Source organism: Myotis nattereri (assembly GCF_964212035.1).
Source record: "Myotis nattereri genome assembly, chromosome: 15".
In the NCBI taxonomy this organism is placed as follows: Eukaryota; Metazoa; Chordata; class Mammalia; order Chiroptera; family Vespertilionidae; genus Myotis; species Myotis nattereri.
Window position 1 is genome coordinate 47,904,737 of NC_138090.1, and position 27,934 is coordinate 47,932,670.

A 27,934-nucleotide genomic window follows, 5' to 3' on the forward strand; every position below is an offset into this window, starting at 1 on the left:
GGTGTTTTAATTCTGTCGGGACTCCAGATACCTCCCTCGATGGGTTGAAATCCCAGCCTTCCAGCGATCCAGGAGGCGGGTCTCGGAGCTAGTCTCCACTGCAGTGCTTCCACTGGCCCCTAGAGGGCGCAGCGCCGCCCGCTCGAAGCGAGCCGGGGCGGGAGCGCGCGCAGGCGCAGGAGCAGGTGCAGGTCCAGAGGGGGTTGGCGTGCGCAGGCGCAGGTGCAGGCGCAGGCGCAGGCGCAGAGGGGGTTGGCGTGCGCAGGCGCAGGACCAGTTTCGGACGCGTGAGGGGCGCTGAGACCGGAAGTTCAAATTTCCGCGGCGGTGGTTGAGGTGAGGGAGGCGGGGCGGCGGCGCCGGGTGGTGGGGAATTTGGGAGTCGGGAACTGAGGGGTCGGGGAGGTCCCGACCTGAGGAAATGTCATGGAGGAGGCCGAGGGCCCGGGAGACGCGGATGGAGATGGAGCCTGAGCGTCCCCGAGAGAACCTGGGGGACGGAAAGAAATGGAGGCACGAAAAGCTGGGAGAGACCGAGAGGCGGGGAGGTGGAGGGAGGAGGGACTGAGTCGTGGAGAGAGGCCAGTAGGTATAGGAAGACGGGGACGGTGAGATGGGGGGACCCGACATGAGCGGGAGAGGAAGCAAGAGATGAGGATGGAGCGAGACGGTGGGAGACGGGAGACGGAGGATCCTGGGTTCGGGGAAACGAGAGGTGCAGAGACGGTGCCGCCGGGGAGATGGAGAGCAAACAGAACTGAGAAGGCAGCCTGCATTTTACAAAAAGTCAAGAAATAAAGCCTGGCCCTGGCCGGTGTGGCTCAGTGGATAGAGCGCCGGCCTGCGGACTGAAGGGTCCCGGGTTCCGTTCCGGTCCAGGGCACGTGCCTGGGTTGTGGGCTCATCCCCAGTAGGGAGTGTGCAGGAGGCGGCTGATGCATGTTTCTCTTTCATCGATGTTTCTAACTCTCTATCCCTCTCCCTTCTTCTCTGTAAAAAATCAAGAAAATATATATATATTTTTAAAAAGAAATAAAGCCAGCGGAGAATCACATTGAAAAAGAGGCGTGAAGGGAGCCGGAATCCCTAGATTTGGGTTTCTCATCGGCCACTTATGCTCATTCTCTCTGCGGCTCAGGAAAATAGTGACATTGCACCCACCGGGATCGAGTGTCTGTGCTCTGTTCCACCGCGGCCTCTGCGAGGCTGGAGGCAGAGGAGGTGAAAGCATCGCTAAATACCGTTATGAAGGCGCGTTGTGGTCTTTGGAGCGTGATTTTTTTCCCAGGTTAATGCCCCCGGTTCTTCTCCCTGTTTTCTGTACGTTAGTCATTTTTTGGGGAAAAACACTGGACTTGAATGCTGGTTAGGATTTAGCTTCTCTGGCCCGGGGATAGGGGCTAAAACACATTGCCGTGGCGTGAGAAGGGTATTGTGCCCGTTTTGTAGACGCAGAAAACACCCGTGAGAAGTTGATTTGCCGCGGATCACACACCTTGTACACGATGAAGCTGAGATTCAAACCCGGATCCGCCTGACTCCAAAGCCTTTATTGTCAGCGGCTCCGAACCCTTTTATGGTCATAAACCCCTTTGAGAATGAGTGATGGCTTTCCCTCCAGTAAGTCGCACACACAAAGGGTATGTTCTTTATGAGTTAGGGCTTTTGTGCCGAGTCCGAAACCCAACTGTAAGCAAAAAGTTTCTTTTTAAAATCTTTATTGTTGAAAGTATTACATATGCCCCCCTTCCTCACCCCCCCCCCCCATTGATCTGTTCTAGCCCAGCCCCACCGCCCTGAAGACTTCCTTGCGTCGCTCCAAAGTGAGGGTTGGTGGAAACAGCCTCAAGCACTAAATGATGGTGCCAGGCTTCTCCCCAGCTCCTTTCACTTCTCTCCTGTGGTAGCTGCGTTGTATGCCTGTGGCTGCCTCATTGCGCCCCCATGCAGGCTCTTCTAGGATAAATATCTAGGAAAGACGTATGTTCAAGAGCGATTACAAACTTCCCTGTTTATATCATCCTTGCCAAGCCACAGTAGATAAAATGGCCAGCTTTTCATCCTGGCCAGTGTGGCTATATAGTTAGAGCGTCAGCCTGCACATGGAAGTGTCCTGAGTCTGATTCCTGGTCAAGGGTATGCACCTGGGTTGCAGGTTCGATCCTGGCCCCAGTTGGGTCACGAGCAGGAAGCAACTGATCGATATGTTTTTTTCACATCAATGTTTCTCCCCCTCCCTCCCTCCCACTCTCTCTAAAAAATCAGTGGAAAAAATATCCTCCAGTGAGGATTAACAAAACAACAACAAAAAAGAGATCTTTCCTAGTAACGGAGCATAAATTCCAGAGAAAGGCTCTGATATGCCCTCCTGGGGTCATGTATCCACCTCTCAAACCTATCACTAGTTAAAGGGATGGAGGGTATTGTGATTGGCCAGGCCTTTGTCAATTGCCCAACCCATATGAGGTCTCTGACTTAAAGGCCATCGGAAACATGTGGAACCCAGGAAGGGCAGCTCTCCAAAGGCAGGTGTGTACTGTTAATCAGAAAAAGAAGGAAGGGATGTTCCAGGCAAGCAAAAACTATATATATAAAAGCCTAAGCGACTCTTACAACCAGATGAGTGGAACCATCAGTCACTGTGATGTGCACTGACCACCAGGGGGCAGACGCTCAATGCAGGAGCTGCTGCCTGGTGGTCAGTGCGCTCCCACAGCCGGAGTGTCACTCAGCCAGAAGCTGGGCTAACGGCTGGCGAGCACAGCTGCAGTGGCAGGAGCCTCTCCCGACTCTGATGCAGTGCTACCAAGCGGCTGTGCCAGGTGATGAGCGCAAGCAGTGTGGCGCCCGGCCCCAGCTCAGGCTCCTCCCTGGCTGCCTGCCGCTCGGCACACTGCTACCTCCCCCGAGAGGTCCCAGATTGTCAGAGGGTGCAGGCCAGGCTGAGGACACCCTCCTCCCTCCCTGCACCAGGCCTCTAATACATATATAAAACAACAATTGCAAAATTGTGCACTTAATTCAAAGGGCTCCTGGGTGTCAAGCTCAGTAGACCGAGGGTTAGGGACCCTTGCCTTCGTCTTCATTGTACCACGCCTCTCACGGCTTTATCACAACCCCTGGGTGGTGATAAATCACTGGGTCGTCAGAGTTTGGTGACACGCCGGTCGCTTGCATGTGACCGTGTGGGGCTCAGGGTGGTCTTACTCATTACCGTCCCTTTTGCTAGGCCAGTGCTTGCATCCAGCAGGCGTTCAGTAAACGTTTCTAAAAATGAACATCTTCTGTTCTCTTCCCCCAAACTTTCAGGGCCTAAAACCCAGCATGAACTTGTGTCCATCCCGGAGATTGCTGCAGAGTCCTGAGGTGCCCTGTGCGTCACCAGCTTGACCCCCTTCGGCCACTCACTCTGCCATCGCCTGCAGCAGGCCTGGACCGTCCCCGAGGAGGAAAATTAGCTCTTTGAAGAGAAAGTGGTTCCTTACTGCAGGCACTGGCCTCTGCAGGAGTCGGGGATGGTGGAGAATGTCTGGTCCAGGTGATCAGAACCACGCCAGTTTTGTGACGGCTTTGTGGTTAGGTCCAGCATGCCTCCTCCCAGAAGAAGGGAGGACAGGGACCACCGGGACCGGCACCGGGCTCCCCGTGAGGAGGAGGCTCCCGAGAAATGGGACTGGAATTGTCCAGAGACCCGGCATCTGTTCGAGGATGCCTTCTTCCGCGACGAGGACTACATCCGCCAGGGCTCCGAGGAGTGCCAGAAGTTCTGGACCTTCTTTGAACGCTTACAGAGGTTCCAGCACCTCAAGGCCACCAGGAAGGAGGACAGGGACCCCGGGCATCCCAAGCACAGCATCCCAGCGCTGGCCGACCTACCTGGTGCTTACGACCCGCGCTACCACATCAACCTCTCGGTCCTTGGCCCTGACGTGCGGGGCTCTCGGAGGCTGGGCAGGCACCTGCCCCCGGAGAGGGTGTCCGAGTTCCGCCAAGCCCTGTTGCACTACCTGGACTTTGTCCAGAAGCAGGCGTTCGGGAGGCTGGCCAAACTGCAGCGGGAGCGGGCGGCGCTGCCCATCGCCCAGTACGGGCACCGCATCCTGAAGACGCTGAAGGAGCACCAGGTGGTGGTGGTGGCAGGTGACACCGGCTGTGGCAAGTCCACGCAGGTGCCCCAGTACCTGCTGGCCGCTGGCTTCAGTCACGTGGCCTGCACCCAGCCCCGGAGGATCGCCTGCATCTCACTGGCCAAGCGCGTCGGCTTTGAGAGTCTCAGCCAGTATGGCTCACAGGTGAGTGGGCGCTGACAGGACCCCACTTTCTCCCATGTGACATCGGGGAATGTGGGCCGTGTCGATTAAGGTTACCGAAGCTCTTACCCTTTGACCTAGCAGTGATTCTTCTAGAAATTTGTCTGCAGATTGGCCTGGATATGGTCCAGAGGATGAAGGTGCTAACTACCCAGTACAGGCAGACCTTGTTTTATTGCGCTTCACTTTGTGCTTCACAGATGTTGCTTTTTGTTGTGGTTGAATCATGATATTTTTTCCATTGATTTTCAAAGCGTGTGGAAGGGAGAAGGGGGTGGGGGGAGATAAACATTGATGAGAGAAAGACACATGGACTAGTTGCCTCCCGTACTTGCCCCGACCAGGCGGTGGGGAGTAAACCTGCAACCGAGCTATGTGCCCTTGACTGGGAATCGAACCCGAGACCCTTCGGTGCTTGGGCCAGCACGCTAACCACTGAGAAACACAGGCCAGGGTAGATGTGACATTTTTGACAAATTGAAGGCAAGTCCCTCCACCAGCAAAAAGATTACAGTTCGCTTTATTGCAATTCTCACTTTATTGTGGTGGCCCGGAACTGAACCGGCAATATCTCAGAGGTTTGCCTCTGTAGCACTTTAACAGTAACAAAATTAGAAATGTCCTAAAGATTCATCGATTTTTTTTTCTAAGTAGCCATAAAAAAAGAATGAGGACACTTCCTTACTAATGATTTCCAGGGTTCTAATCCTGGCCCTACCACTTAAAATTGGTTGTTGTTGAAGTTAGAATATATAGGCAGTCCTCTGGTTACGTTGGACTCAACGTACGTTGTTTCATGGTTACATCGCCATCTCCCATTTACAGTATTTATAAAAAAAAAAAAAAAAAGTTCCGTTATTTTGACGTATGTACATGTGTGCTTTATGTTTTTTATTCTTTTTTTTTTTAATATATTTTATTGGTTTTTTACAGAGAGGAAGGGAGAGGAATAGAGAGTTAGAAACATCAATGAGAGAGAAACATCGATCAGCTGCCTCCTGCACACCTCCTACTGGGGATGTGCCTGCAACCAAGGTACATGCCCTTGACCGGAATCGAACCTGGGACCTTTCAGTCCACAGGCCGACGCTCTATCTACGGAGCCACGCTGGTTAGGGTAACATAGTGGGTTTTAATTTGCATTTCCCTGATGACCAAGGACATGAGCACCTTTTCGTGTATTTATTGGCCATTTGGAGAGCCTGTTTTGTGAAGTGTCTGTTCAAGCCTTTCTCCCATTTGTCTTCTGTGTTGCCTGTCTTTTTGTTCTTGATTGCTACGTCTTTATCAGTTCTGGATAAGAGTCCGGGGTAGGATTTATGTGTTGCAAATCTTGTCTCCTACTTTGTGAGCTGCCTTTTATTTTCTGAATGGTGTCCTTTGATGACGGTGTCTTTTCATTTAAATATAATCCAGTCTGTCATTTTCTTTCTGTGGCTGGCATTCTCTGGGCTCTGTTTAAGAGGTTTTTGCCTTCTTTAAGGACATGAAGATATTCTGTTTTTTTCTAATAACTTTTACATTTATTTATTTATTAAATATATTTTATTGATTTTTTACAGAGAGGAAGGGAGAGAGATAGAGAGTCAGAAACATCGATGAGAGAGAAACATCGACCAGCTGCCTCCTGCACACCTCCTACTGGGGATGTGCCCGCAACCCAGGTACATGCCCTTGACCGGAATCGAACCTGGGACCTTTCAGTCCGCAGGCCGACGCTCCATCCACTGAGCCAAACCAGTTTCGGCAACTTTTACATTTAGAAATATAATTCACCTGAAACCGATGTGTGTGTGTGTGTGTGTGATGTGAGGCACCCTTTAGGCTGTGTGGCCTTGGGTGAGTGTCCTGTTTCCCCATCTGTGAAGTGAGGATAAGAAGAATTCTTACACCCTGTGGTGGTCGTGAGAATGAAATGAGTCGATCGGCATAAAGCATTTATAGTAGTTGGTGGCACATAGTAAGGACTTGAAGAAAGGCTGATTATTGGTATTATAGTAATTAGTGTCATAGCCCGGGGTCTTAGATGTTTCGGTGCATTAGCACATACAGTTCTCACAGGAGGGGGTGGGAGGAGAAAGGGGTCCTAATATTGGTGACAGGAGAAGATGTGACTTTGGAGGTGAGCACATGGTGCAATACACAGGTCTTGTAACATAGAAACCCACACCTGAACCTGTATGTTCATGTTGACCAGTGTCACCCCAATAAATTGAATTAAAAAAAAATTCTCACAGGAGAACACCTAAGTGTCTGAGGGACAGAACTGCTTGCCCAAAGTCAACGACCCCAGGTGGCAGAGGTGGGATTCAAACCCAAGTCTGTTGGACTCCAGAGTCCGAGGCGAGGGCACTTGCTCAGATTTCACTTAGGGCGGGCTGAGGGGCTGGTGCCCAGGCCCAGGGTCCCCTCCCGACCACCCTCCTCCGCCCACCCCAGGTTGGCTACCAGATCCGCTTTGAGAGCACGCGTTCGGCGGCGACCAAGATCGTGTTCCTGACCGTGGGGCTGCTCCTGCGGCAAATCCAGCGGGAGCCCAGCCTGCCCCAGTACCAGGTCCTGATCGTGGATGAAGTCCATGAGCGCCACCTCCACAACGACTTCCTCCTGGGCGTCCTCCGGCGCCTGCTGCCCAAGCGGCCTGACCTCAAGGTCATCCTCATGTCGGCTACCATCAACATCTCGCTCTTCTCCAGCTACTTCGGCAGCGCCCCTGTGGTGCAGGTGCCCGGCAGGCTCTTTCCCATCACGGTCAGTGCTCCCCTCCCCGACATCCTCTACCCTCCCACCCGGTCTCTGGCCCAACCTGGACACGTCCCTTCTCTGTCAGCTGCTCTGCTTCCCTTCCCTTCAGCTAAGGATATTTTTTTTTTGAATTTTTTTTAAAAAATATATTTTATTGATTTTTTACAGAGAGGAAGGGAGAGAGATAGACAGTCAGAAACATCGATGAGAGAGAAACATCGACCAGCCGCCTCCCGCACATCTCCTACCGGGGATATGCCCGCAACCCAGGCACATGCCCTTGACCGGAATCGAACCTGGGATCCTTCAGTCCGCAGGCCGACGCTCTATCCACTGAGCCAAACCGGTTTCGGCCAGCTAAGGATATTGTCTCCTCTCTCTCTCTCTCTCTCTCTCTCTCTCGCTCTCGCTCTCTCTCGCTCTTTCTCTATCTCTGTCTCTTTTATAGCTGCCGTATCTGAGCATTTTCATGTGCTGGGAAGAGTGCTAAGTGCTTATTAGAGGAGACCCAAAAATATAAAGGCTCAAATGACATAGAGGTTGATTTTTCTTATATAACAGTCTGGCTGGTCCAGGCTGATGGGCAGCTCAGTTCCATGTGGTCATCCAGGGACCCAGGCTCTTTCTCTCTCGTTGCTCTGCCATCTCATGGGCGGGTTTCTCAGACCCAGTATTGACCTTTTGTGCTGGATAATTATTAGCTGTGGGCGCTGCCCTGTGTGTTGTGGCATCATTAGCAGTATTGTTGGCTTCTATTCAAAGATCCCAATGGCATCCTCCTCTCCCAGGTGTGATACCCAAATGTGTTTCCAGATATTACCAGCTATCCCCTGGGGGTTGAGCTCCACACCTGGTAAGAGTCCTAGGGAGTGTCCTGGTCTGTCTGGTCAGAGTTGTGGGAAGAGGAAAGGAGCGAAAGTCCAGGGAAAATCCAGCGTGTGTGAAAGTTGGACATGCCCTGGTAGTTACTTCCATTCTAATCTCTGAAGTACACCTAGCTGCAAGGGAGGCTGGCAAATGTCATCTCTCTCTCTTTCTCTCCTGTGTTCCAGGGAAGACTTTCTGGGAACCACCATGGGTCTCGTACACCAATTTCATCCCATTCTCACAGCAATCCTGGGGGTGGGCCTGACTCCACCACATTTCACTCACCATCCACCTGAGGTGTAACTATTGTTGAAGAAGCTGAAACCAAGAGGCAAACCTTTTTTTCAGATCCTCTTAAAATTGCTATACTCAAGCTAGCCGAAGATTCTTTTTTAAAAAAAATATATTTTTATTTTAGAGAGGAAGGAAGAGGGATTGAGCCTGCAACCCGGGCATGTGCCTTTGACTGGAATTGAACCTGGGACCCTTCAGTTCACAAGCCAATGCTCTATCCACTGAGCTAGGGCCAGAGATTCTTTTTTTTCTTTTTTTTAAAATATATTTTATTGATTTTTTACAGAGAGGAAGGGAGAGGGATAGAGAGTTAGAAACATCGATGAGAGAGAAACACCGATCAGTTGCCTCCTGCACACCTCCTACTGGGGATGTGCCCGCAACCCAGGTCCATGTCCTTGACCGGAATCGAACCCGGGACCCTTCAGTCCGCAGGCCGACGCTCTATCCACTGACCCAAACCGGCCAGGGCCAGAGATTCTTTTTAGCATCCCAGCTCTTTAGTCCTGAACTCTCAGTCAGCAACTTCTATCTTGAACTTTCCCTGGGGGTCACCACAACATGAGGAACTGTATTAAAGGGTCGTGGCATTAGGAAACTTGAGAACCACTGATCTAGGCCAAGCATGTCAAACTCAAAGGCTAACATGGGCCAAATAAACAAGATTTAAGTGTATGTGGCCGCAAAAAATCAAAAGCTTCAATTTTCATAGAAACGTAGGTTTATTTCAATAGAGACATGCTGAATACAAAGAACTGAAATAAATGAGTCATCGTTAACATAAAATAATAGAACATTTTAATAAAAATTAATATTTTTTCTTCACCATTAACTTACCAGACACTGAAGAACTGCACAAATTAATAAGCGTCACACAAATAAACCTATTTTTCTTGTTCTCCAAAAGCTAAATATTTCCTGTTGCACACACCAAACAAGTCAGTGCAAGACTAATGACGTGGCAATCGGCTGCTAAAATATTCGCTGCTAGTATTAGTGGAGAGAAATGGTGCGCCTGCACATAAGGTGCGTAAGGGAAATGAATGCAATATGATTATAGTAGTCAGTCATTAGCGAATGTTATAGTTCGTTATTAATAATTATGTATAACAGGATATTGCAAAAATTAAGTTACGAAATTTTTAAAACGTTTCTTCCATACTATTACATTGCCTGGGCTGCAAAAATACTCGTGAGTTTGACATGCTTGTTCTAGGCAGCCATAAAAAAAGAGTGAGGGTTCCTTCTGAGAAGGGATTTCTAGGGTTTTCATCCTGGCTGTACCCCTTAAAATTTGTTGTTAAAGTTATACTCCAGACGTAAAAGAATGTACATCTCATGTGTATAGTTCAATTAATTTTCACCAACTAAATACCTGTATGCAGCCAGCACCCAGATTAAGAAGCATCAAACCTTGTCAGCACCCAGAGGCCTTCCAGTTACCTTCATACTTTGTGCTTTACTGCATCCTGCTCAGGTTGCCTGTGTGAGTGTGGTCTCCCCGCCCCTTGCTCTGAGCTGGGGTGACAGCGTGTGCTCGTGCCTGGGGCTGTCTCCTCGCAGGTTGTGTACCAGCCGATCGAGGCCGAGCCGTCAGTGTCCAAGTCGGAGAAGCTGGACCCGCGGCCCTTCCTGAGGGTCCTGGAGGCCATCGACAGCAAGTACCCGCCCGAGGAGCGGGGCGACCTCCTGGTCTTCCTCAGCGGCATGGCGGAGATCAGCGCCGTGCTGGAGGCCGCCCAGCCCTACGCCAGCCACACCCAGCGCTGGGTGGTGCTGCCGCTGCACAGCGCCCTCTCTGTGGCCGACCAGGACAAGGTATCCCGGCAGCCAGGCAGGGTGGGGTCTGGCTGTGTGTGCCGGGGGCAGAGGGGGGTGACTGCACCAGGAGGGCTGTGGGCTGCAGGGCTACTCCCATTATCTGGCGGCGGGGGTGCCAGGGTGAGACTCCTGGTAAAGTGGGAGGCATTGGAGCTTAGCTGTGGGGGCCTAGGAGGGCTTGAAGTAGGAGATGAGGCAGGCAGTCCAGGCAGGGGCACCGGCTTGAGCAAATGTATGGATGTGGGAATCTGTGAGTTGGGTGTGAGGAAAGGTGAAGAGACCACCAGGCTGGAAAGGAAGGGTGCGGGGAGAGAGCACTTTGGGCCACTGTATTAGTTATAAATTTCCCCCAAACTTAGCAGCTTGGAACGATAAACATTCATTATCTCACATAGTTTCTGTAGATCAGGGGTTGGGAAGTGGCTTAGCTGGGGGGTTCCTGGCTCAGGGTCTCTCATGAGGTTGTAGGTGGCTGGGGCTACACTCACTCGAAGGCTTGACTGGGGCTAGCGGTCCTCACTCACATGGCTGGCTGTTGGCTGGGGGCCTCTCTTCAGTGTCCCTGCAACATGGTGGCTGGTTCTCCCCAGGAGACCTAAACAGAAGCCACAGCGTCTCCTATGACCTGGCCTTGGCAGTCACAGGCTGTCATTTTGGCAGTGTCCTGTTAGTTAAGTTGTATGTGTTCACAGGGAAGGTGAGATGCCCTGGGGCCATCCTGGAGGCTGACTGCATAATCTCATCGGCCCAGGCATTGCTTATTGATTGAAGAAAGACCCCTGAGCATCTCCTTGGTGCCTCCCCTGGTGCTGAGGGGGCTCTTTGAGACACAGTGGGAGCCAAGACATGGCCATTCCCCTTACGTGGCTGTTGGTCTGCTGGGGAGATGGACAAGTAATTGACAGTTTTACAAATGGTAGAGGAGCCTCCTGAACTCTGAGAGCAGAGTCTTGGTGGATTCAGGAAAGGCTTCCTGGAGGAAGGGGCTTTCAGAACTGACCCGGCCGGGAGAAGAGTCCAGCCGACAGGTGTGGAGCATCTGCTGCGAGTGGCAGGAGTTCTGGGCCCTGTTCGCTTGTCTCATTTAGTCCTCACCGCAGCCCTGCCTGCCGGTCCTGTTGTTATTCCCACTTAACAGATTATAGAATCAGAGGTACAGGTACCTGTGCAAAGTCACGTAAGAGGCAGAGCCAGGCTGTGCATTGGGTAATTTGGTACCAGAGTCCATGCTCTTAACGAGAGGTTGGCAAACTTGTAAAGGGCCAGGAAATCCATATTTGTGGGTTCTCAGTCACAGCGAATCTGTTACAGCGGGAAGCGCAGCTGTAGATGGGCCAGGCGAGGCTGTGCCATTAAACTTGATCCACAGACACAGGTGGCAGGCTGGATTTGGTCTCCAGGCCATAGTCGCTGACCCCCGCTCTAAGCCACTATGCTTGACTGTCTTTGGGGTCCTAGAGAAGGGCCTGTGCAAAGGGCCTGGGGTGAGAAGAAGACGGGGCCGCTGGGAAGCTACAGGGCTGGGGTCCAGACTATGAAGGGAAAGTCAGGGGAGGTGGGACTGGAGAGCTACACAGGGTTCGACCACCAGGGTCCTTGAGGACCCAATGTGGTGCCTGGGTTTTGTCCCAAGAGCACTGGGGAGCCATGGGGGGGTTCTAAGCAAGGCGGGGCCAGTGCCAGTTTGTGCTTCAGCAGATCCCTCTGCTGCGTGTGGAGGATGGGCTGGAGGGAATGAGTCTGGAGGCCAGAGACCAAGGAGGAAGCTGGAGCAGCATCTGGTGGGGAAGGAGGGGCCTGGATCAGGGCAGGGCCGTGGGTGCTGGGGAATGGAAATGTTGAAGATGTCCAGGCGTGTGTGGAACGGGGAGGGAGGAGAGGGCCAGGACAGCCCAGGCCCCTGGTCCAGAATGCTGAGCCATCTCGGAGGTGGAGACTTGAGGAGGACAGGCTTTGGTGGGAGGCACCGAGACCAGGTTAGACATTTGGGTGTGAGACACCCTGGGGGTGTCCAGGAGGCCCCTGGACACACGGGTAAGGGCCGAGTTAGCCCCTGGTCACCTACTTACCGCCCCCAGGTATTTGACGTGGCCCCCCCTGGAGTCCGGAAATGCATCCTCTCCACCAACATCGCTGAGACCTCAGTCACCATCGACGGGATCCGCTTTGTAGTCGATTCCGGTAAGGGCTGCCCCAGCAACCCAGGGGCGGAGGGGGGAGTGAGTGTGGGAGGTGGAGATGTGCCTTTCGCGAGGGACCGAGACCGCCAGACCAGAGCTTGAGGGCTGTGGAGTAGTGGCAACACCTAAATCTTTCTCAGACATTCCAAGCTTGCTCCTGCCGCAGGGCCTTGCACTTACTATGGTCTCTGCTGAGAACTGTCTTTCTCCAAATACCCACAGGGCTCACTCCATCCCCTGCCACGGCCCGTGTCTGTCTCCCCTAGAGGCCCGGCTTGTCCACTTCGTCTGCGTGACCTCCCCCTTCTCCCGCGGCCTTGCTTTCCTTGTGGGGCTTTATTTTCTCCCTGGTGTGGGCATCACATTTCACATCCGTTGATCTGCTTCTTGTCCGCCCTCCCAGGTGGACTTCTCTGGAAAGTCAGCAGCGCAGAGTGGTAGGGGACCCTGCTGGCTGTGTGCCCAGGGTCGGGTCCCTGACACTGTGTGTTCTTTGTAATGACAGTGCCTCCCTCAGGCTGTACGGATTAAATGAGTGGATACACTTGGTACCTGGCACAGAGGGAACCCTCAGTAAATGTTAGCCGTTACCTTACAGTGTTGAATCTGGGAGGCCAGCGATAAAACATTCCATAGGTTTATGTACCATTAAGATTCTTAAATGCTGTCCATTAAACATAGACATGCCAGTGGTTTTAAAATGCATCAGAGACAGCGCAATAGGAACAAAGGCCGGCCTTGGAATTGATGAGATATGGTTGGTGCGTGTTCAGCGCCGTGAGACCAGGGACTTCGCTTTGTTCACAGCTGTGTCCCTGCTGCCAGGTACAGTGCCCACCACGTGGCAGCTTCTTCACAGCACTTGTCAGCTGTTCGAGCCTCTGAGTAAACAAAGGCTTGAAAAAATAAATGAAAAGATGTGTGGCCCTGGCCGGTTTGGCTCACTGGATAGAGCATCGGCCTGAGGACTGAAGAGTCCCAGGTTCGATTGCGGCCAAGGGCATGTACCTTGGTTGCAGGCACATCCCCAGTGGGAGGTGTGCAGGAGGCAACTGATCGATGCTTCTCTCTCATCGATGTTTCTAACTCTCTATCTCCCTCCCTTCCTTTCTGTAAAAAATCAATAAAATATATTTTTTTAAAAAAAGAAAGAATAGAAAAGAAAAGAAAAGATGTGTGAATGAGGAAATGCCAGATTACATTAACCAAATGTCAGGTGGGTCCAGAATGAGCCGTGGGTCAGTGTTCATGGAACAGAGGAGTAAGTGAGGGCGAGTGGATGAAGGGCTGGGGAGAGGACCAGGTGTATGCAGGCCCCATGTGGCTGCTGCACACAGATGCCCATCCCTCCCTGCGCCCGCCCCCCCCCCCAAGGGAAGGTGAAGGAGATGAGCTACGACCCCCAGGCCAAACTGCAGCGGCTGCAGGAGTTCTGGATCAGCCAGGCCAGTGCCGAGCAGCGGAAGGGCCGGGCGGGGCGCACAGGCCCCGGCGTCTGCTTCCGCCTCTACGCTGAATCCGACTATGATGCCTTCGCCCCCTACGCTGTGCCGGAGATTCGGAGGGTCGCCCTGGACGCGCTGGTCCTGCAGGTGAGGCGGGCAGGGCGGGTCGGGATCCTGAGTGCTTCGCCAGCCAGGAACCGGGAGGCATTTAGACAGGACCAATCCCAGTGTTCAGGGCCCAGGAGAGCTGGGCCGGCCAGGCCACTGAGGGGCACTGGTTCCTTTCAAATGTCAGATCCCATGTTGAGGAGGGAGTTGTTCCCCAAAGCCATGGAGTCATGGGAGGAACCTCGTGACTCACTCAGAGTTCTTTCAGCTATAACAGGAAACCCATCAAGAACTGGCTTTAGCCCTAGCCAGTTCGGATCAGTGGATAAAGCATCAGCCCACAGAGTGAAGAGTCCCAGGTTCGATTCCAGTGAAGGGCACGTACCTGGGCTGCAGGCTCAATCCCCAGCCTGGTCAGGGCGTGTGCTGGAGGCAACCAATCAATCAATGGGTCTCTCTCACAGCGATGTTTCTCTCTCCTCCTCCTCCTCCTCCTTCCTTCCATTCTCTCTAAAAATCAGTGGTTTCCTTGGGTGAGGATTATCAACAACAAAAAATTAACAACAACAAAAAAGAAGTGGCTTTTACCTGGGCCAATGTGGCTCAGTGGTTGAGCGTTGGCCCATGAACCAGGAGGTCAAGGTTCAATTCCTGGTGAGGGCCCATGCCCAGGTTGTGGGCTCAATCCCCAGTGGGGGGTGTGCAGGAGGCGACTGATGGATGTTTCTTTCTCATCGATATTTCTGTTTCTCTATTCCTCTCCCTTCCTCTCTCTAAAATCAATCTATATATATATATGTACGTGTGTGTGTGTATGTGTGTGTGTGTATATATATATATATATATATATATATATATATACATTCTTAAAAATGGCTTTTAAAACCAGGGTTTCTCCATACATGTGATGTCATGGCTCATATCTCAGTCGTTAGTTTCGATTAGATTAGACAAATAGACCCACTCCCATAACGGCCAACACAACAGAACTTGTGCTCTCAGTTGGCGGCAGTTTCCTTTATTCAGGGGCCCAGGCCCCTTCCCTGTCATGGCTCCGTCATCTCCTTGGGGCTCTTCATCTGTCAGCCATACAGTGGGGAAGGAGTATGGGATGGGTTTGGGGCTTTAAGGGTCAGGTCTGCAAGTGGAGTACTTCCCTTCCACTGCCCCTGGCCAGAGCTGGGTCCCAGCCACACCTCACTGCAGGGGAGGCTGGGAAATGTAGTCTCTGAGCTCAGGAAGAAGAGGCAGAGGAAAGTGGGAGCAGCGGATGGCGTCTGCTCCAGGCCCATATGTGTATGAGTGGCACCAACCAGCCCCTTCCTACAGGGGACGCACGCTGATTGTTTGTTTGGTTTAATATTTTTTAAATGCTGGTTGTGAGCCACTGCATGGAGTTCTGGACCCAAAAACACTGGCTAAACAACAAGGAAAAAGTCTTGTTTCATATGCCACAAAGCCCGAGACGGGGAGGTTCCAGGCTTGGTTATTTAAATGGATCCATAATGTCATAAAGGACCGGGCCTTTTCTGTCTTAGCAACATCAGTTTATCAGCAGCTCTCCTAGTAATAATGATAATGACGATGACGATGAAGCATCACTTACCTAGTGCGCACCGTGGCTGGGCCCTATCCTGAGTGTTTTAGGTATGGAACCTCACAAAAGCTCTGTGGGGTCAGTAATCCTTTTCTAATGCACAGAGAGGTTAAGTAACTTGATCCAGGTCACACAGCTGACAAGTGGCAGAGTCCGGGTTCCATATGATTCTGTCAGGCTCCAAGTTTGCGTCTTGAATGCCAGCTGGCAGTTGTGGGCATCACCTCCTCCTTTACCACCTAGAGACAGAAGCAGCCAACTGTCCCTGTTTGTGGGTCTAATTGTTTTTTTTTAATCCTCACCCAAGGAGTGAGGATATTTTTCCCATTGATTTTTAGAGAGAGTGGAAGGGAGGTGGGAATGGGAGAGAGAGAAAAATATCAGTGTGACAAAGACATCTATCGTTTCCCTCCCACATGTGCCCTGACCAGGAATGGGGATCAGAACTGCAAACCAGGTACATGCCCTTGACTAGGAATCGAACTTGTGACCCTCCAGTGCACAGGCCGATGCTCTAACCACTGGTCCATATCGGCAGGGCTGCGGGTCTAATTTTTAAGGCCATAGGAACCTTTCCCAGAGCCTTTTGGCCAACTTCCCAGTCTATCTTGTTGGCAGAACTGGGTCTCGTGTGTCCACTCTATGACCTGTAATTGTCCAGGGGTGTGGCATTGCCAGACTGGATCGGAGCACTGATTCTTAGCCCCAGTTACACACCAGAACCACCTGGAGAGCTTTAAAAAAACCCATACCCCGGCCCCTACCCAGAGCTTTTAATTTAAAGATCTTTTAGTGGGTACTGGGTGATCCCTCAGACAACATCAGGGTTTGGTGAACAGAGAGGAAGGTGGGACAGCTGGTTCCTGGGTGGACGGCCAGATACCAGGTGGCCTCCAGATCAGGGCCAGGTGAGCAGGTCACCTCCCTGGAAGACGGGCTGAGCCCCCGGGCTCTCTGAGCTTCCCTCTGGCTCTCTCATAGTCGCACGCCTCGCCATGCCAGGCCTGGTGGTGTGTGTGTTCCCCACCACCCTCTGCCCCCTCTGGCCTCTGAGTTAAGGGGGATCCTTTGGTCGAAAGTGAGAGAAACTCAAACTCTTGTAAGCAGGAAAGGGGATTTTATGGATATGTGTACCCATTGTGGGGGGAGGTCTAGTCAGGAACAATGAAGGATTTCTCCATCTGTGGTGGGTCGGGTAATTTCCAGGCAATGGAAGAATAACCACAGCGTCTCTGAGCTTCTATCCGGGCCCCTCACAACCAGAGGATACTGAATTTCTCGCTACCAGTTTACAAAGTCCCAGGGAAGGATTCTGATTGGCTCAGCTCGGTTCATGTGCTCATTCCTTAGTCAATTGCAATGACCAGGGGCTGAGAAACCTCAGTTACTCGCTCCCTGTCCCGGGTTTGGGAGAAGAGGTGCTGGCCAGACAGACAGACAAGGGCCCTCCTCTGCTGCCTCTGTGCAGTGGGCCTTAACATTGGGGCGTTAAAGTATCACAAGTTTGTGATCCCTGAGCCCTCTGAGTGCTCCACAGTGGCTCACGTGTCCCTCATTCCTGGGGGCTTTGGTTCTCATTCTAGATGAAGAGCATGAGCGTGGGAGACCCCCGAACCTTCCCCTTCATCGAGCCCCCCCCACCAGCCAGCCTGGAAACGGCCATCCTCTACCTCCGGGACCAGGGGGCTCTGGACAGCTCCGAGGCCCTCACCCCTATCGGGTCCCTGCTGGCCCAGCTGCCTGTGGACGTCGTGATTGGTGAGAACCCCCCTTGGGGTGACCACGCAGGTCCCTGGGTGGGTTGGGCCACTGCTCGCAAGCCTGCTCCCTCTCCAGGCCCTGTTCATGCGTTCGAAAGTCCCCGGTGCGGGCACTGTGCTGGGCACCAGGGATACAGCAGTAAACAAACAGGGCTCTCTGCACAGCCCGTCCCCAGCTGTGCCCTCGGCTGCCCTTGCGGTGGGCGGTAAGGGTTTCAAAACCTCTTCCTCTTGCTCATTCTTGCGCCACCCCTGCCCCTCCCAAGGAGCTCGCTGACTCCCCTGTGTTCATTCTGCCCGATTCTCCTGACTCAAGACATTCTGTGTCCACCGACGGGCCACAGCCCACAGCACAGTCCAGCAGGGCGCCACCAGCCACCACCGTGGCACCGTTCCCCCAGCACAGACACTCCGCACAGCCTTCTGCCGTGTTAGCCCTTAAAGCCCATCCCTGCAGGCCTGGTGCTCAGCTGCTGAGGCTGTGACAGGGTTCTTTCTGTTTGCTTAGAGCAGGGGTGGGGACCCTTTCTCTGCCAGGGGCCATCTGGACATTTATAACATCGTTTGCTCATTCGCGGGCCATACACAATTATCAGCTTAAAATTAGCTGCTGTACTTGGTCAGACCTTTAATTAACTCACCCCTATTGCCTTGGCCTCCTACGGCCCTCGGCCCTCGGGGCGGACCTTCCCACCCCTGCTCTAGAGGGAAACAGGGCTGGGAAGAAAAGGAACATTCCGCATGCCGTGTGCCAGTGGGAGCACTTCCTGTGTGCCAGTGACGGGTTTGTGGGCCTCATGTCATTTCATTCTCACATAGAGGGGGTGGCGCCCCCGGGCACCCTGTTGTACAGATGGGGAAACTGAGGCCTGGGGGGGTGGGGCCTGTGCCCAAGGGAAGGGGACAGGCCAGTGAGAGGGCCTGGGTTGATCGGCACGTCACCCCCACGGGACAGGAGTGAGTGACACTCGCTTCCCACGAGGAGACGAGGCTCAGAGAAAGCCTGTCCCTGGCTCCCATCACTGTCCGTGGGCAGAGCTGGGGCACTCCAGGCCAGGCGGGCACGTGGCTTCCCAGGCCCCCGGGCAAGAGACAGATGACACCGTGCTGGGCTGTGGTGGCTCAGTCACGGGTCGGGCACTGCGAGCCCTGCAGGTGGAACAGCAGGGGGATGCACTGTCAGCCCCTCGCACAGATGGGGAAACGGAGGCAAGAGGGATGGAGGGGCCTGCCAGCTGATGGACGGAGCTAGGGGCCCCGGGACAGACTTGTTTTCCTGCCCGCCTTTATCTTAGGAGGCTAGATGTGAACAGGAACTTTCTGGAAAGGCAGTCAGGGGACCGTGGGCTGAGTCAGATGCGTGACGTACAGGCAGTGACTGCAGGGCGGGCGGGAGCAGCCTGAGCATCGGAAACGCCACGGGGATACTGCTCCTGCCGCTTTCTTCCTTCCCTCTGTCCTTCCCTGTCCCCCCTCCCCCCTCCCACTCCCTCCTCCTGGCTCCTGCTTCCTCCCTGTCTCTCCCTTTATCCTCCGCTCCATCTTCCCCGCCTCCACCTTGAATGGAATAAAGATGGCAGGAGAGATTCACACCGTGATGGGTGCAAAAGCCAGCAGCGCCCGCTGTGTGCCAGGCAGGCCGGGGACAGCTGGCGTGGCGGTCGCGTTCTGGGGGGGACAGAGCCGTGGCAGGTCCCGTAAAATGAGTCCCGGGAAGAAACGGAAGCCAGGCCCATGGGGAGAGGTGCGGGGGGCCGGGAGGAAAGAAAGGAGCAGTAGCCAGTCCCCACCGCAGGTCTGAGGAGTGCGTGTCTCCAGCTACAGGTGGGGAAACTGAGGCCTTGCCCAAGGTCATGTGACTGAGAGCACAGTGTGTCCATCTGGCTCCCGAGGCCCTTTGTGAGCCGGGGGGAGGAGGGAGGGAGGGAGGGAGGGGGAGGCTCAGCTCGCCGCCCGCCCCCAGGGAAGATGCTGATCCTGGGCTCCATGTTCCACCTGGCGGAGCCCGTGCTCACCATCGCGGCCGCCCTCAGCGTCCAGTCGCCCTTCACCCGCAGCGCCCAGAACAACCCGGAAGGTGCGGCAGCGCGGCGGCCCCTGGAGAGTGACCTGGGCGACCCCTTCACGCTCTTCAATGTCTTCAACACCTGGGTGCAGGTGAGGCCGGTGGGGACGCCCCTGTCTGACTGTCAGGCACAGAGTCAGGGCCTCCCTGCGGCTGTGGCTCCTCCTCATGCCCCACCCCCAGCCCATGGACTCCACCATTCTGACCAGCACGTGCAGAGCTCAGGCCCGAGGGGAGCCTGGGCTTCTCAAGTGCCATTAAAACCAGACTCCTAGGGTAGCACCTGTTTATCCCAAAACACATTCCCTGAGCCCGCCCCCTGGGCTCGGCCCTGTGCTGGGCAGTCCTGGGACCCGGTGATGAGCAAAACCACCTGGCCCTGCCCTCCTGGGGCTCACAGTCCGGTGCAGGAGGTCAGATCTGTCCGTAGACAGTGACCACCCAGGCTAGGCTGCAGTGGGGAGCACAAGGGGCTGAGAGAGGCTGGGGCGGGTGTCTGACTCAGTGGGGTCTGGGAGGGCTTCCTGGAGGAAGGGGCAGTGGGGCTGAGACCTGGAGGAAGGGAGAAAACAGGTGTCATGGAGGGCCGACAGGTCTCCACCTGCCTTGCCTCTCCCAGTGGCTGGTGTTCAGGCCCATACTGGGGTGGTCTGGGTGGGAGGTTAGCCCCCCGCCCCTCCCCCAGCTGGCCAGGCCCCAACACCTGGCATCTACCTCCACCAGGTGAAATCTGAACGGAGCAGAAACTCCCGGAAGTGGTGCCGCCGCCGGGGCATAGAGGAGCATCGGCTGTATGAGATGGCCAACCTGCGGCGCCAGTTCAAGGTGAGGCCCAGGACCAGGGGTCGGGGCCAGCCCCGCCCAGGCAGACAGGAGGCCAGAGTGCTGGGGAGACAGAGTGAGGGCACCTGAGCGCACTCTGGAACGCAGCCTCTTTCCTTCTCTACCACAGAGGTCAGGGTCCCACCCTGCACCCTCCTCCCCTACCAGCTGACGACCAGGCGTGGGGGTGGAAATCCAGGAGGGCTCCTGGGGGTGGCGCACAGGGTCAGCGGTCATGTGATGCATCCTCATGGGCCAGGGGTGCGGAGCTGGCTGGCCAGACATCCCAGCTCTGCCATTTGCTAGCAGTGTGACCCCGGGTAAGCTCCTGGGCCTCTCTGGGCCTCAGCCGGGGAAGTAACAGCCAGCAGCAGCGACTGCTCTCTCACGGAGCGGCCATCTGCACCTGCGCCTGCGCCTGCAGATGGCGGTTCTTACCCGCACATCTCAGCCCCAGCAGCCTCGTGGGCAGCATTGGGAGCGTCCCCGGTTCCCATCTGAGGAAAGTGTGGCTCAGAGGCTGACACTGCCCGCCGGCGAGTGGCAGGCCCCGCTCTTGAATGTGTCGGTCCAGAGCCTGCCCCCCCCCGGCCTGCGCTGTGTCCCTCACTGGGCCCATCTGTCCCCAGGAGCTATTGGAGGACCACGGGCTGCTGGCCGGGGCCCAGGCCGCGAAGCCGGGGGACAGCTACAGCCGGCTGCAGCAGCGCCGCGAGCGCCGGGAGCTGTACCAGCTGAAGCGCCAGCACGAGGAGGGAGGGGGGCGCAGGCGCAAGGTCCTGCGGCTGCAGGAGGAGGAGGATGGCCGCTCCAGCGACGAGGACCGGGGCAAAGCCTCGCGGGCGGCCAGCGACCACGTGGACATCCAGGTGGGGCACCATGGGGCCGTCCTGGGGGCCTGAGGGGACAGGGTGCGGCCCCAGCAGTCTACAGAACCTCTGGGTCCACGTGTCCCAGACAAGCCCCGTGGGACCCCCCTCCCGATGTTCCCACAGGATGTGAAGTTTAAGCTGCGGCACAACCTGGAGCAGCTGCAGGCGGCCGCCAGCTCGGCCCAGGCGCTCACCCGGGACCAGATGGCCCTGCTCAAGCTGGTGCTGGCCCGGGGCCTCTACCCGCAGCTCGCCATCCCGGACCCGTTCAACAGCGGCCGCAAGGACTCGGATCAGGTGGGCCTCACTCAGCACAGCTTCCCGGCCCTGCCTGTGTGCTGGCACGTGGCCTTGACTGCAGCAGCCCTGGCCCTGCCTGTGTGGGGCTACAGGCCAGTGGGGGCGGCACACTGTTCCCAGACAGCTGGCCCAGAGTGGTGGCGCCGGGGCGGGGAGCCGGGGCTGGAGGAGCATAGAGGGGCCCTGGCCAGGCAGGCCTTCCTGAAGGGGGCTTCTGAGACGGGAGGGGGAACCTGGCCAAGAGGGTGGAGGAAGAGCGTTGCGGGCAGGACAGCGGGAAGAGGGCAGAGCACGTCCGAGGGCCTCTTGTCACCTGGCGCCTCCCTTTGGCCTCCAGATTTTCCACACCCAGGCCAAGCAGGGCACCGTGCTGCACCCCACCTGCGTCTTCGCCAGCAGCCCCGAGGTGCTGCACACGCAGGAGCCGGGGGCCGGGGGCGGTGAAGGGAGCCGAGGTATGTGAGCCGAGTGGGGAGAGAACCCCCTGCTCCTCCCCGCACTCGGCCTTCGCTGGGGCTGCTGAGGGGGGACATGCAGGCCGGGAGGTCCCAGGAGCCAGACCTGGCGGGGGGCCGTGGCGCGGGCGGACCTCAGCAGGGAGGTGCCCAGGGGCTGAGTGTGTAGCCCGTCCCGAGAGCTGTCCTTCGGGCTGTGAGCTCCTGGCTTGGTGCTGCCTTGGGGCTCTCCCCGCCCCTTTTCCTGTTACATTATTTTTCATTTTTATTAAATTTTTTTTATTGATTTTAGAGACAGGAGAGAGAAACATGGATTTGTTGCTCCACTTATTTACGCAGTCGTTGGCCGCCTCTCGTGTGTGCCCTGGTCAGGGATGGGACCCACAACCTCCGTGTATCAGGACAGCACTAACCCACTGAGCTGCCCGGCCACGCTTCCCTTTTCTTTTTTTAATTTTGAAAACTTCCATCCTGTGTCACCCAAGTGGACAAACCCTCACTCGCTGTCAGCGTCTGCCACCCTCACTTCTGACCGTTTAGTTTTTCTCCTTTTTGCTGGAGCATCTGAAACGTTTCAGTCATCAGATCACTTAGGGTAACGATGACGGTTTTAGCATCCCCACAATGCTGTTCTCGCTCCTAACAAAACTGACAATATTTCCCAATGTCACCGAAAAGCCAAAGCCGCATTTATTATGACAAAGTATTTAAAACTCAGCCACAGGCATTTTCTCGTTACACACACGCGAGCATCTTCTTCATGTGGATGGTTAAATGGCTGGGGGACAGGAAGGCCTGGGGGTGGACGCGTGTTGGGGTGAGTGGGACAGCGGTGGGCAGGGTGGGCCTGAGCTGTCCTCTTGATCCTTTCAGATGATAAGGACAAGATGAGCAGCAAGCACCAGCTCCTCACCTTCGTCTCCCTGCTGGAGACCAACAAGCCGTACCTGGTGAACTGTGTCCGCATCCCTGCTCTCCAGGTGGGTGCCCGTGTGGCGACTGCGTCACAGGGTTTGGGCCTGAGGAGCCGCCTTCCCCTGCTGGCTGCAGGCATCGGCCGCAGACGGTGGGCGGCTGCTGTCCTCCGTTTGTGCGCTCGTGTAGAGCGCCTGCTGTGTGTCAGGAGCTCTTGAAGGTGCTGGGAACAGCAGTGAACTAAGCCAGACCCGGGCCCTGCTCTCCTGGAGCTGACGTCCAGCGGGGGAGGGCGGAAGATAGCAATGGACAAAGGACAGCACTAAACGAGGGTTCCAGGAAGTTAAAAGGAATCGGGCCAGGATAGGGTGAGGGTGCGGGACAGGTTCCAGTAGGAAATAAGGTGATCTGGACGGGCCTCAATGAGACGGTACGATTGAGCAAAGACCTGAAGGGAGGGCGGGAGAGAGGAAGAAGCCATAGGGAGTCCTGGGAGAAGTGTTCAAGCAGCAAGCGCAAAGGTCCTGAGGCACACGCAAGCTTGGCTTGCACAGGAAACAGCTGGAGCAGTTAGTGAGGAGAAGCATTGCCAGAGGTGAGGTCAGAGCGACAGGTCAGAGAGAGAGGAGGTCAGGAGGCGGGTGAGACTGGAGCCCGCCCCCCTCCCCGCAAGGGTTCGGAGCAGAGCTGGGACAGTCTGACACGGTTGGAAGAGGGAGCCCAGCAAGGAGGCAGAAGGAGGGGACGGTGGCTGGATATGGGTGGAAGCCGAAGATGTGCTCAGGTTGCAGATGTATTTGTGCCTGTAGCTGCCACACCTCGCGGCTCACTGCATGCCAGCTTGCGGTTCTAGGACTGGTGTGTTCTCACTATAGGGGTGAAGACGGCCTCTGGGGGTGTCGGGGGGCTGCCACTTGCCTAAGCCATTCAGTGAGCCAGGGCCGGTGTCCCATTACCAGGACCCCCTCGCTTCGCCCCCAGGGAATGTCCTGGGAAGAGAGAAACCCTTCAGGTTCCCCGAACTCAGTAGATTTTGCTGCTGCTATGATTTATTTTGTTGTTGTTAATCCTCACCTGAGGTTATTTTTTCATTGCTTTTCAGAGAGTGAAGGGGAGAAAGGAAGGGGGAGAGAGAGAAACATCAGTGTGAGAGAGACACATCAACTGGTTGCCTCCTACGTGCACCCAGACCAGGGGCGGGGAGGGAACCCACAACCCAGGTCCTTGCCCTGGACCGAAAATTGAACCCATGACCCTTCAGTGTGTGAGCAATGCTCTAACCACTGAACGACACTGGCCAGAGCATTACTGCGATTTGCATTGAGCTCTGAGCTGCTCAGTTGTGCTCATTCATTCATTCATTGAGCACCTACCTTGCACCAGGCATTAATTACTTGTGTAGGTCCTGGGGGGTGTTTGTGATCAGAAGCGACAAAGCTCCCTGTGTTCATGGGGCTCACATGCAAGTGGGGGAGGCAGACGGTGAACAGAAACAGAAATAAAGGTCAAGGATGAGGCAGGCGCCCCTGTCAGTGCTGGGGAGAGCGGAGCGGGGCCAGGGCAGAGCAATGGCCGTCAGCGGGCCCCGGGGGGAAACAAGGATTTGCCGGTGGAGACGCTGCCTGGAGGGCAGCCTCCCTGCCGTCCCCTGCACAGGGGGTTCGTGGGGGAGGATTTTAGACACACATGCGGGTAGACAGAATGGATGTCGAACCCTCCTGGCCATCTCCCAGCCCAACATCCACTCCCCGCACACGTCCTAGAATTTTCCCCAACATCCTGTGATTCTCTCACCAAAGAGTTGAAAGAAGAGTATGGGGAGCACTCATACCCGCGTTTCCAAGATTCTTCAAAGGAGGTTGGTCTTTTTGGTTAATCTCCACCTGAGGATATTTTTCCATTGATTTTTAGGGAGAGAGGAAGAGAGAGGGAAAGACAGAAACATGGATGTGAAAAAAGCACATCGGTTGGTTGCCTCCTGCACGAGCCCCGACCAGGGCCCAGGCCAGGGAGGAGCCTGCAACCCAGGTACGTGCCCTTGGCCGAAATCAAACCCAGGACCCTTCGGTCCACAGGCCGATGCTCTATCCCTGAGCCACTCCGGCTGCGGCCAAAGGACATTGGTCTTTTGCTTGATGACACACCTGTCCTCACCATTTCAGTAGGTGAGTTTTCTTTTCAATTTTTGCTGCATTTCAAAGTAAGTTGCTGACATCAGTGCCCTTCACCTTTAAGCACTTCAGCATGCATTCCATTAATTAGCATCTACTATTTATTTGTATATTTGAGGGCAAAATGTGTATAGAGCGTTAGGGACACCACTTGAGGAGGGTTGACTTGCATGTAACCCCACCTGTGAAGATGTGGCTGTCCCCTCAGCTGTCTGCCCCACCTTGAGTAATGGCTACCCTCCTCTAGAGCACACTCTTTCACTCTGCTCTTTATTCATCCGTCTCTCCAAGTGGCATGTCCGCTCCATGGGGCAGGGACTTGGTCTTCTTGTTCACAGTCGTATCTCTAGCACCTGGAAGAGTGCCTGGCACAGAGTAGGCGTGTAGTAAATGTTGGCAGGAGTGGATGGATGGATGGATGGTAATTGGTTGGACAGGTGGATGGGTTGGGGAACTGATCGGTACATTGGATGGACAGGTAGATGGATGGACAGGTGGATAGAAGGACAAGTGGATGGATGGACAGGTAGATAGATGGACAGGTTGATGTATGGACAGGTAGATGGATAGACAGTTGGATAGAAGGACAGGTAGATGGATAGACAGTTGGATAGAAGGACAGGTAGATGGATAGACAGGTGGCTAGAAGGACAGGTGGATGGATGGACAGATGGATAGAAGGACAGGTTGATGTATGGACAGGTAGATGGATAGACAGGTGGCTAGAAGGACAGGTAGATGGATGGACAGATGGATAGAAGGACAGGTCGATGGATGGACAGGTAGATAGATGGACAGGTAGATGGATGGACAGATACATGGATGGACAGGTGGATGAATGAATGAATGTCTGGGCCGGAACCCAGCGTGTGGGGGCCCCTCACCCACTGCCTGTTTTCTGCCCCGTCTCTTCCAGTCCCTCCTGCTGTTCAGTCGGTCCCTGGACACCAATGGTGACTGCTCCCGCCTGGTGGCTGATGGCTGGCTGGAGCTCCAGCTTGCAGACAGTGAAAGTGCAGTCCAGCTCCTGGCAGCCTCCCTGAGGCTCCGTGCCCGCTGGGAAAGTGCCTTGGACCGGCAGCTGGCCCATCAGGCACGTCGGGGGCAGCCGGCGAAAGAAGAGGAAGAGGAGGAGGAGGAGGAGCCTCCAGTCAACCGCCAGGAGGTGGTGGCCCTGAGCAGGGAGCTGCTGCAGTTCACAGCAGCCAAGGTACCCGCCGCCACCCTCGGCCAGGGGTGCCTCGGCCAGGGGTGCCCCGTCCACCACAGCTTCCAGGGCGGTGATGACAAGCCCAGGGTCACACCTGGTAAGGGCTGGAGCCAGGATCTGACCCCGGGCCTGGCTCCAGAGGCCGCACTGTTAGCCGTAGCCCTGATTCTGCTCTGGTCCCCCGGCTGCGGCTGTGGGAAGCGAGGTGCGGAGTGGCCCACTCTCTCCTGTCTCTTCCCGCAGGTTCCCTACACTCTCCGGCGGCTCACGGGGCTTGAAGCCCAGAACCTCTACGTGGGACCCCAGACCATCACCACTGCCCCCAGTCTCCCCGGCCTCTTTGGCAGCTCTCCCCTGTCCCCCCACCCCATCAAAGGGGGCTACGCAGTCACTGACTTCCTCACCTACAACTGTCTCACGGTGAGCCTGGGCCCCCTGGCCCCTCACCCACCTGCCCCCGAACGTGGGATTTTAGGGAGCCCCCCACCACATTTCACTCTAGTCCAGGGGTAGTTGCAGAATGGGGCCTGCCCCCCGGGGGGCTCTGAGGAGGGACCTAGACTGGCTGTTGGGGGCGGGGGCAAGGCCCTGACACAGCGTGCCTCCTGCAGAGTGACACAGATCTGTACAGCGACTGTCTCCGCACCTTCTGGACCTGCCCCCACTGCGGCTTGCACATGCCTCTCACGCCCCTGGAGCGCATCGCCCACGAGAACACCTGCCCCCAGGCCCCACCGGCCGGCCCTCCAGGTAAGGCCGTGGCCGTGGGGGGCGGGGCATCTGTCCGTCCCAGGGTTGTTTCCTGTGTATCTGAGCCTTCTCTGGACACAGGACTGACATCCTCAACCCTCTGGTTTTGGTCACAGAGACCCTGGAGCCCAGGTTGGGAAGGCCTGGAGGGCCGCCACTTTCTCATTTCTTTCCGTCTGCCTCTGTCTCTCTGTGGCTGTGTCTCTTGTTCTTTTCCGTCCCACAGCTGTCGCTACCACAGCTGCATCCGCTCTGTTGTTAGCCAGGGATGCTGTAGCAGGCAGACCCGAGCTGCTGCTGCAGTGCACGGACCACCCCAGGGCTCTCTCAGTCTGTGCACATGTGTAAATCAAGGAGGGCTTCCTGGAGGAGACAGCCCCAGCCTCCCCTCGGTGCCCGGGGTTTGGGTGGGTGAGAGCTTGCTGCGGAGCACCCCCTCAGCCTCCCTTCTCCTCTCTCTCAGGGGCTGAGGAAGCCGCCCCCGAGCCCCAGCAGAAGACATCTGCTCTGCAGACGCCTTACCACTGCGAGGCCTGTCAGAGGGACTTTCTGTTCACGCCCACGGAGGTGCTGCGGCACCGCAGGCAGCATGTGTGAGCCCAGCCGGGCCGGGAGCCAGGGCAGGGCCGCGGACTCCACCCGAACCCCCATCCTGCGCTCAGGACTCCAGTCTGGACGCCCCGCTCCCCACACACACAGTGGGGAGGGGTATGAATAAAGTCTGACACGCTGAGCCCGACCTTTAAGCCTACCCCCGTCACCCAGTGGTGCAGCGCCCCCTGCGGGTCCTCCCGTAGTCTTGCTCTCGTGCTGGCCCTGGGGTCCTGGGGTAGATATGGCCGAGCAGGGACTCCAGGTCCCGGGACAGGATCTCCGTGTCCCTGGCCCCGCTGTCGCCTGTCTGTGCTCAGGGAGACGCTGCATGGGCCCATCCACATGTGCACTTCGAGAGCCGCCGGGAGGGGTGTCCGTGCTCACGGACCGCAGGCTGCACCGTCAGGGTCCCTGGGCCGTCCTGCTGCAGGGCCCATGGGCAGTTCTCAGCCGTCACCTCTGGATTCCCGGCCCCTGAGGTGCCTCCTGCCTGGGCCGAGGGCCTCCCTGCTGTAGACGTCTCCCCACCCCTGCAGCCCCGCCTGGTAGCCGCTGCTCCCCCTCCTCGCCTCCCTACCCTGCCCTGGCCGCCTCTGTCCGCACTCGCCTCCCAGTGAGCTCACCCAGTTCCCGGGCCTGACACGTCCTGGCCC

The 27,934-nt window shown here is 55.8% G+C and overlaps 1 protein-coding gene across 1 annotated transcript; it reads left to right on the forward strand.

Annotated features, from left to right (window-relative positions):
- Positions 1-242: 242 nt before the first annotated feature.
- DHX34 (DExH-box helicase 34) lies at positions 243-27,437 on the forward strand. The gene is made up of 17 exons (XM_081107573.1): positions 243-336; positions 3,310-4,292; positions 6,750-7,061; positions 9,780-10,034; positions 12,116-12,218; positions 13,592-13,809; positions 16,951-17,125; positions 19,091-19,284; positions 19,916-20,017; positions 20,644-20,883; positions 21,010-21,183; positions 21,524-21,641; positions 22,515-22,621; positions 25,644-25,937; positions 26,181-26,357; positions 26,549-26,687; positions 27,151-27,437. Exons 2-17 carry the CDS (start codon positions 3,588-3,590, stop codon positions 27,282-27,284), a joined length of 3,447 nt encoding a protein of 1,148 aa, XP_080963699.1. The 5' UTR covers positions 243-336; positions 3,310-3,587; the 3' UTR covers positions 27,285-27,437.
- Positions 27,438-27,934: the final 497 nt, after the last annotated feature.

Bases quoted from the DNA above. Each gene is read 5' to 3' on its own strand.
- DHX34 (XM_081107573.1), top strand. From the start codon at position 3,588: ATGCCTCCTCCCAGAAGAAGGGAGGACAGGGACCACCGGGACCGGCAC. The intron at 20,018-20,643 runs GTGAGGCCCAGG...ATCTGTCCCCAG, and splicing joins ACCTGCGGCGCCAGTTCAAG to GAGCTATTGGAGGACCACGG. The intron at 22,622-25,643 runs GTGGGTGCCCGT...CGTCTCTTCCAG, and splicing joins TCCGCATCCCTGCTCTCCAG to TCCCTCCTGCTGTTCAGTCG.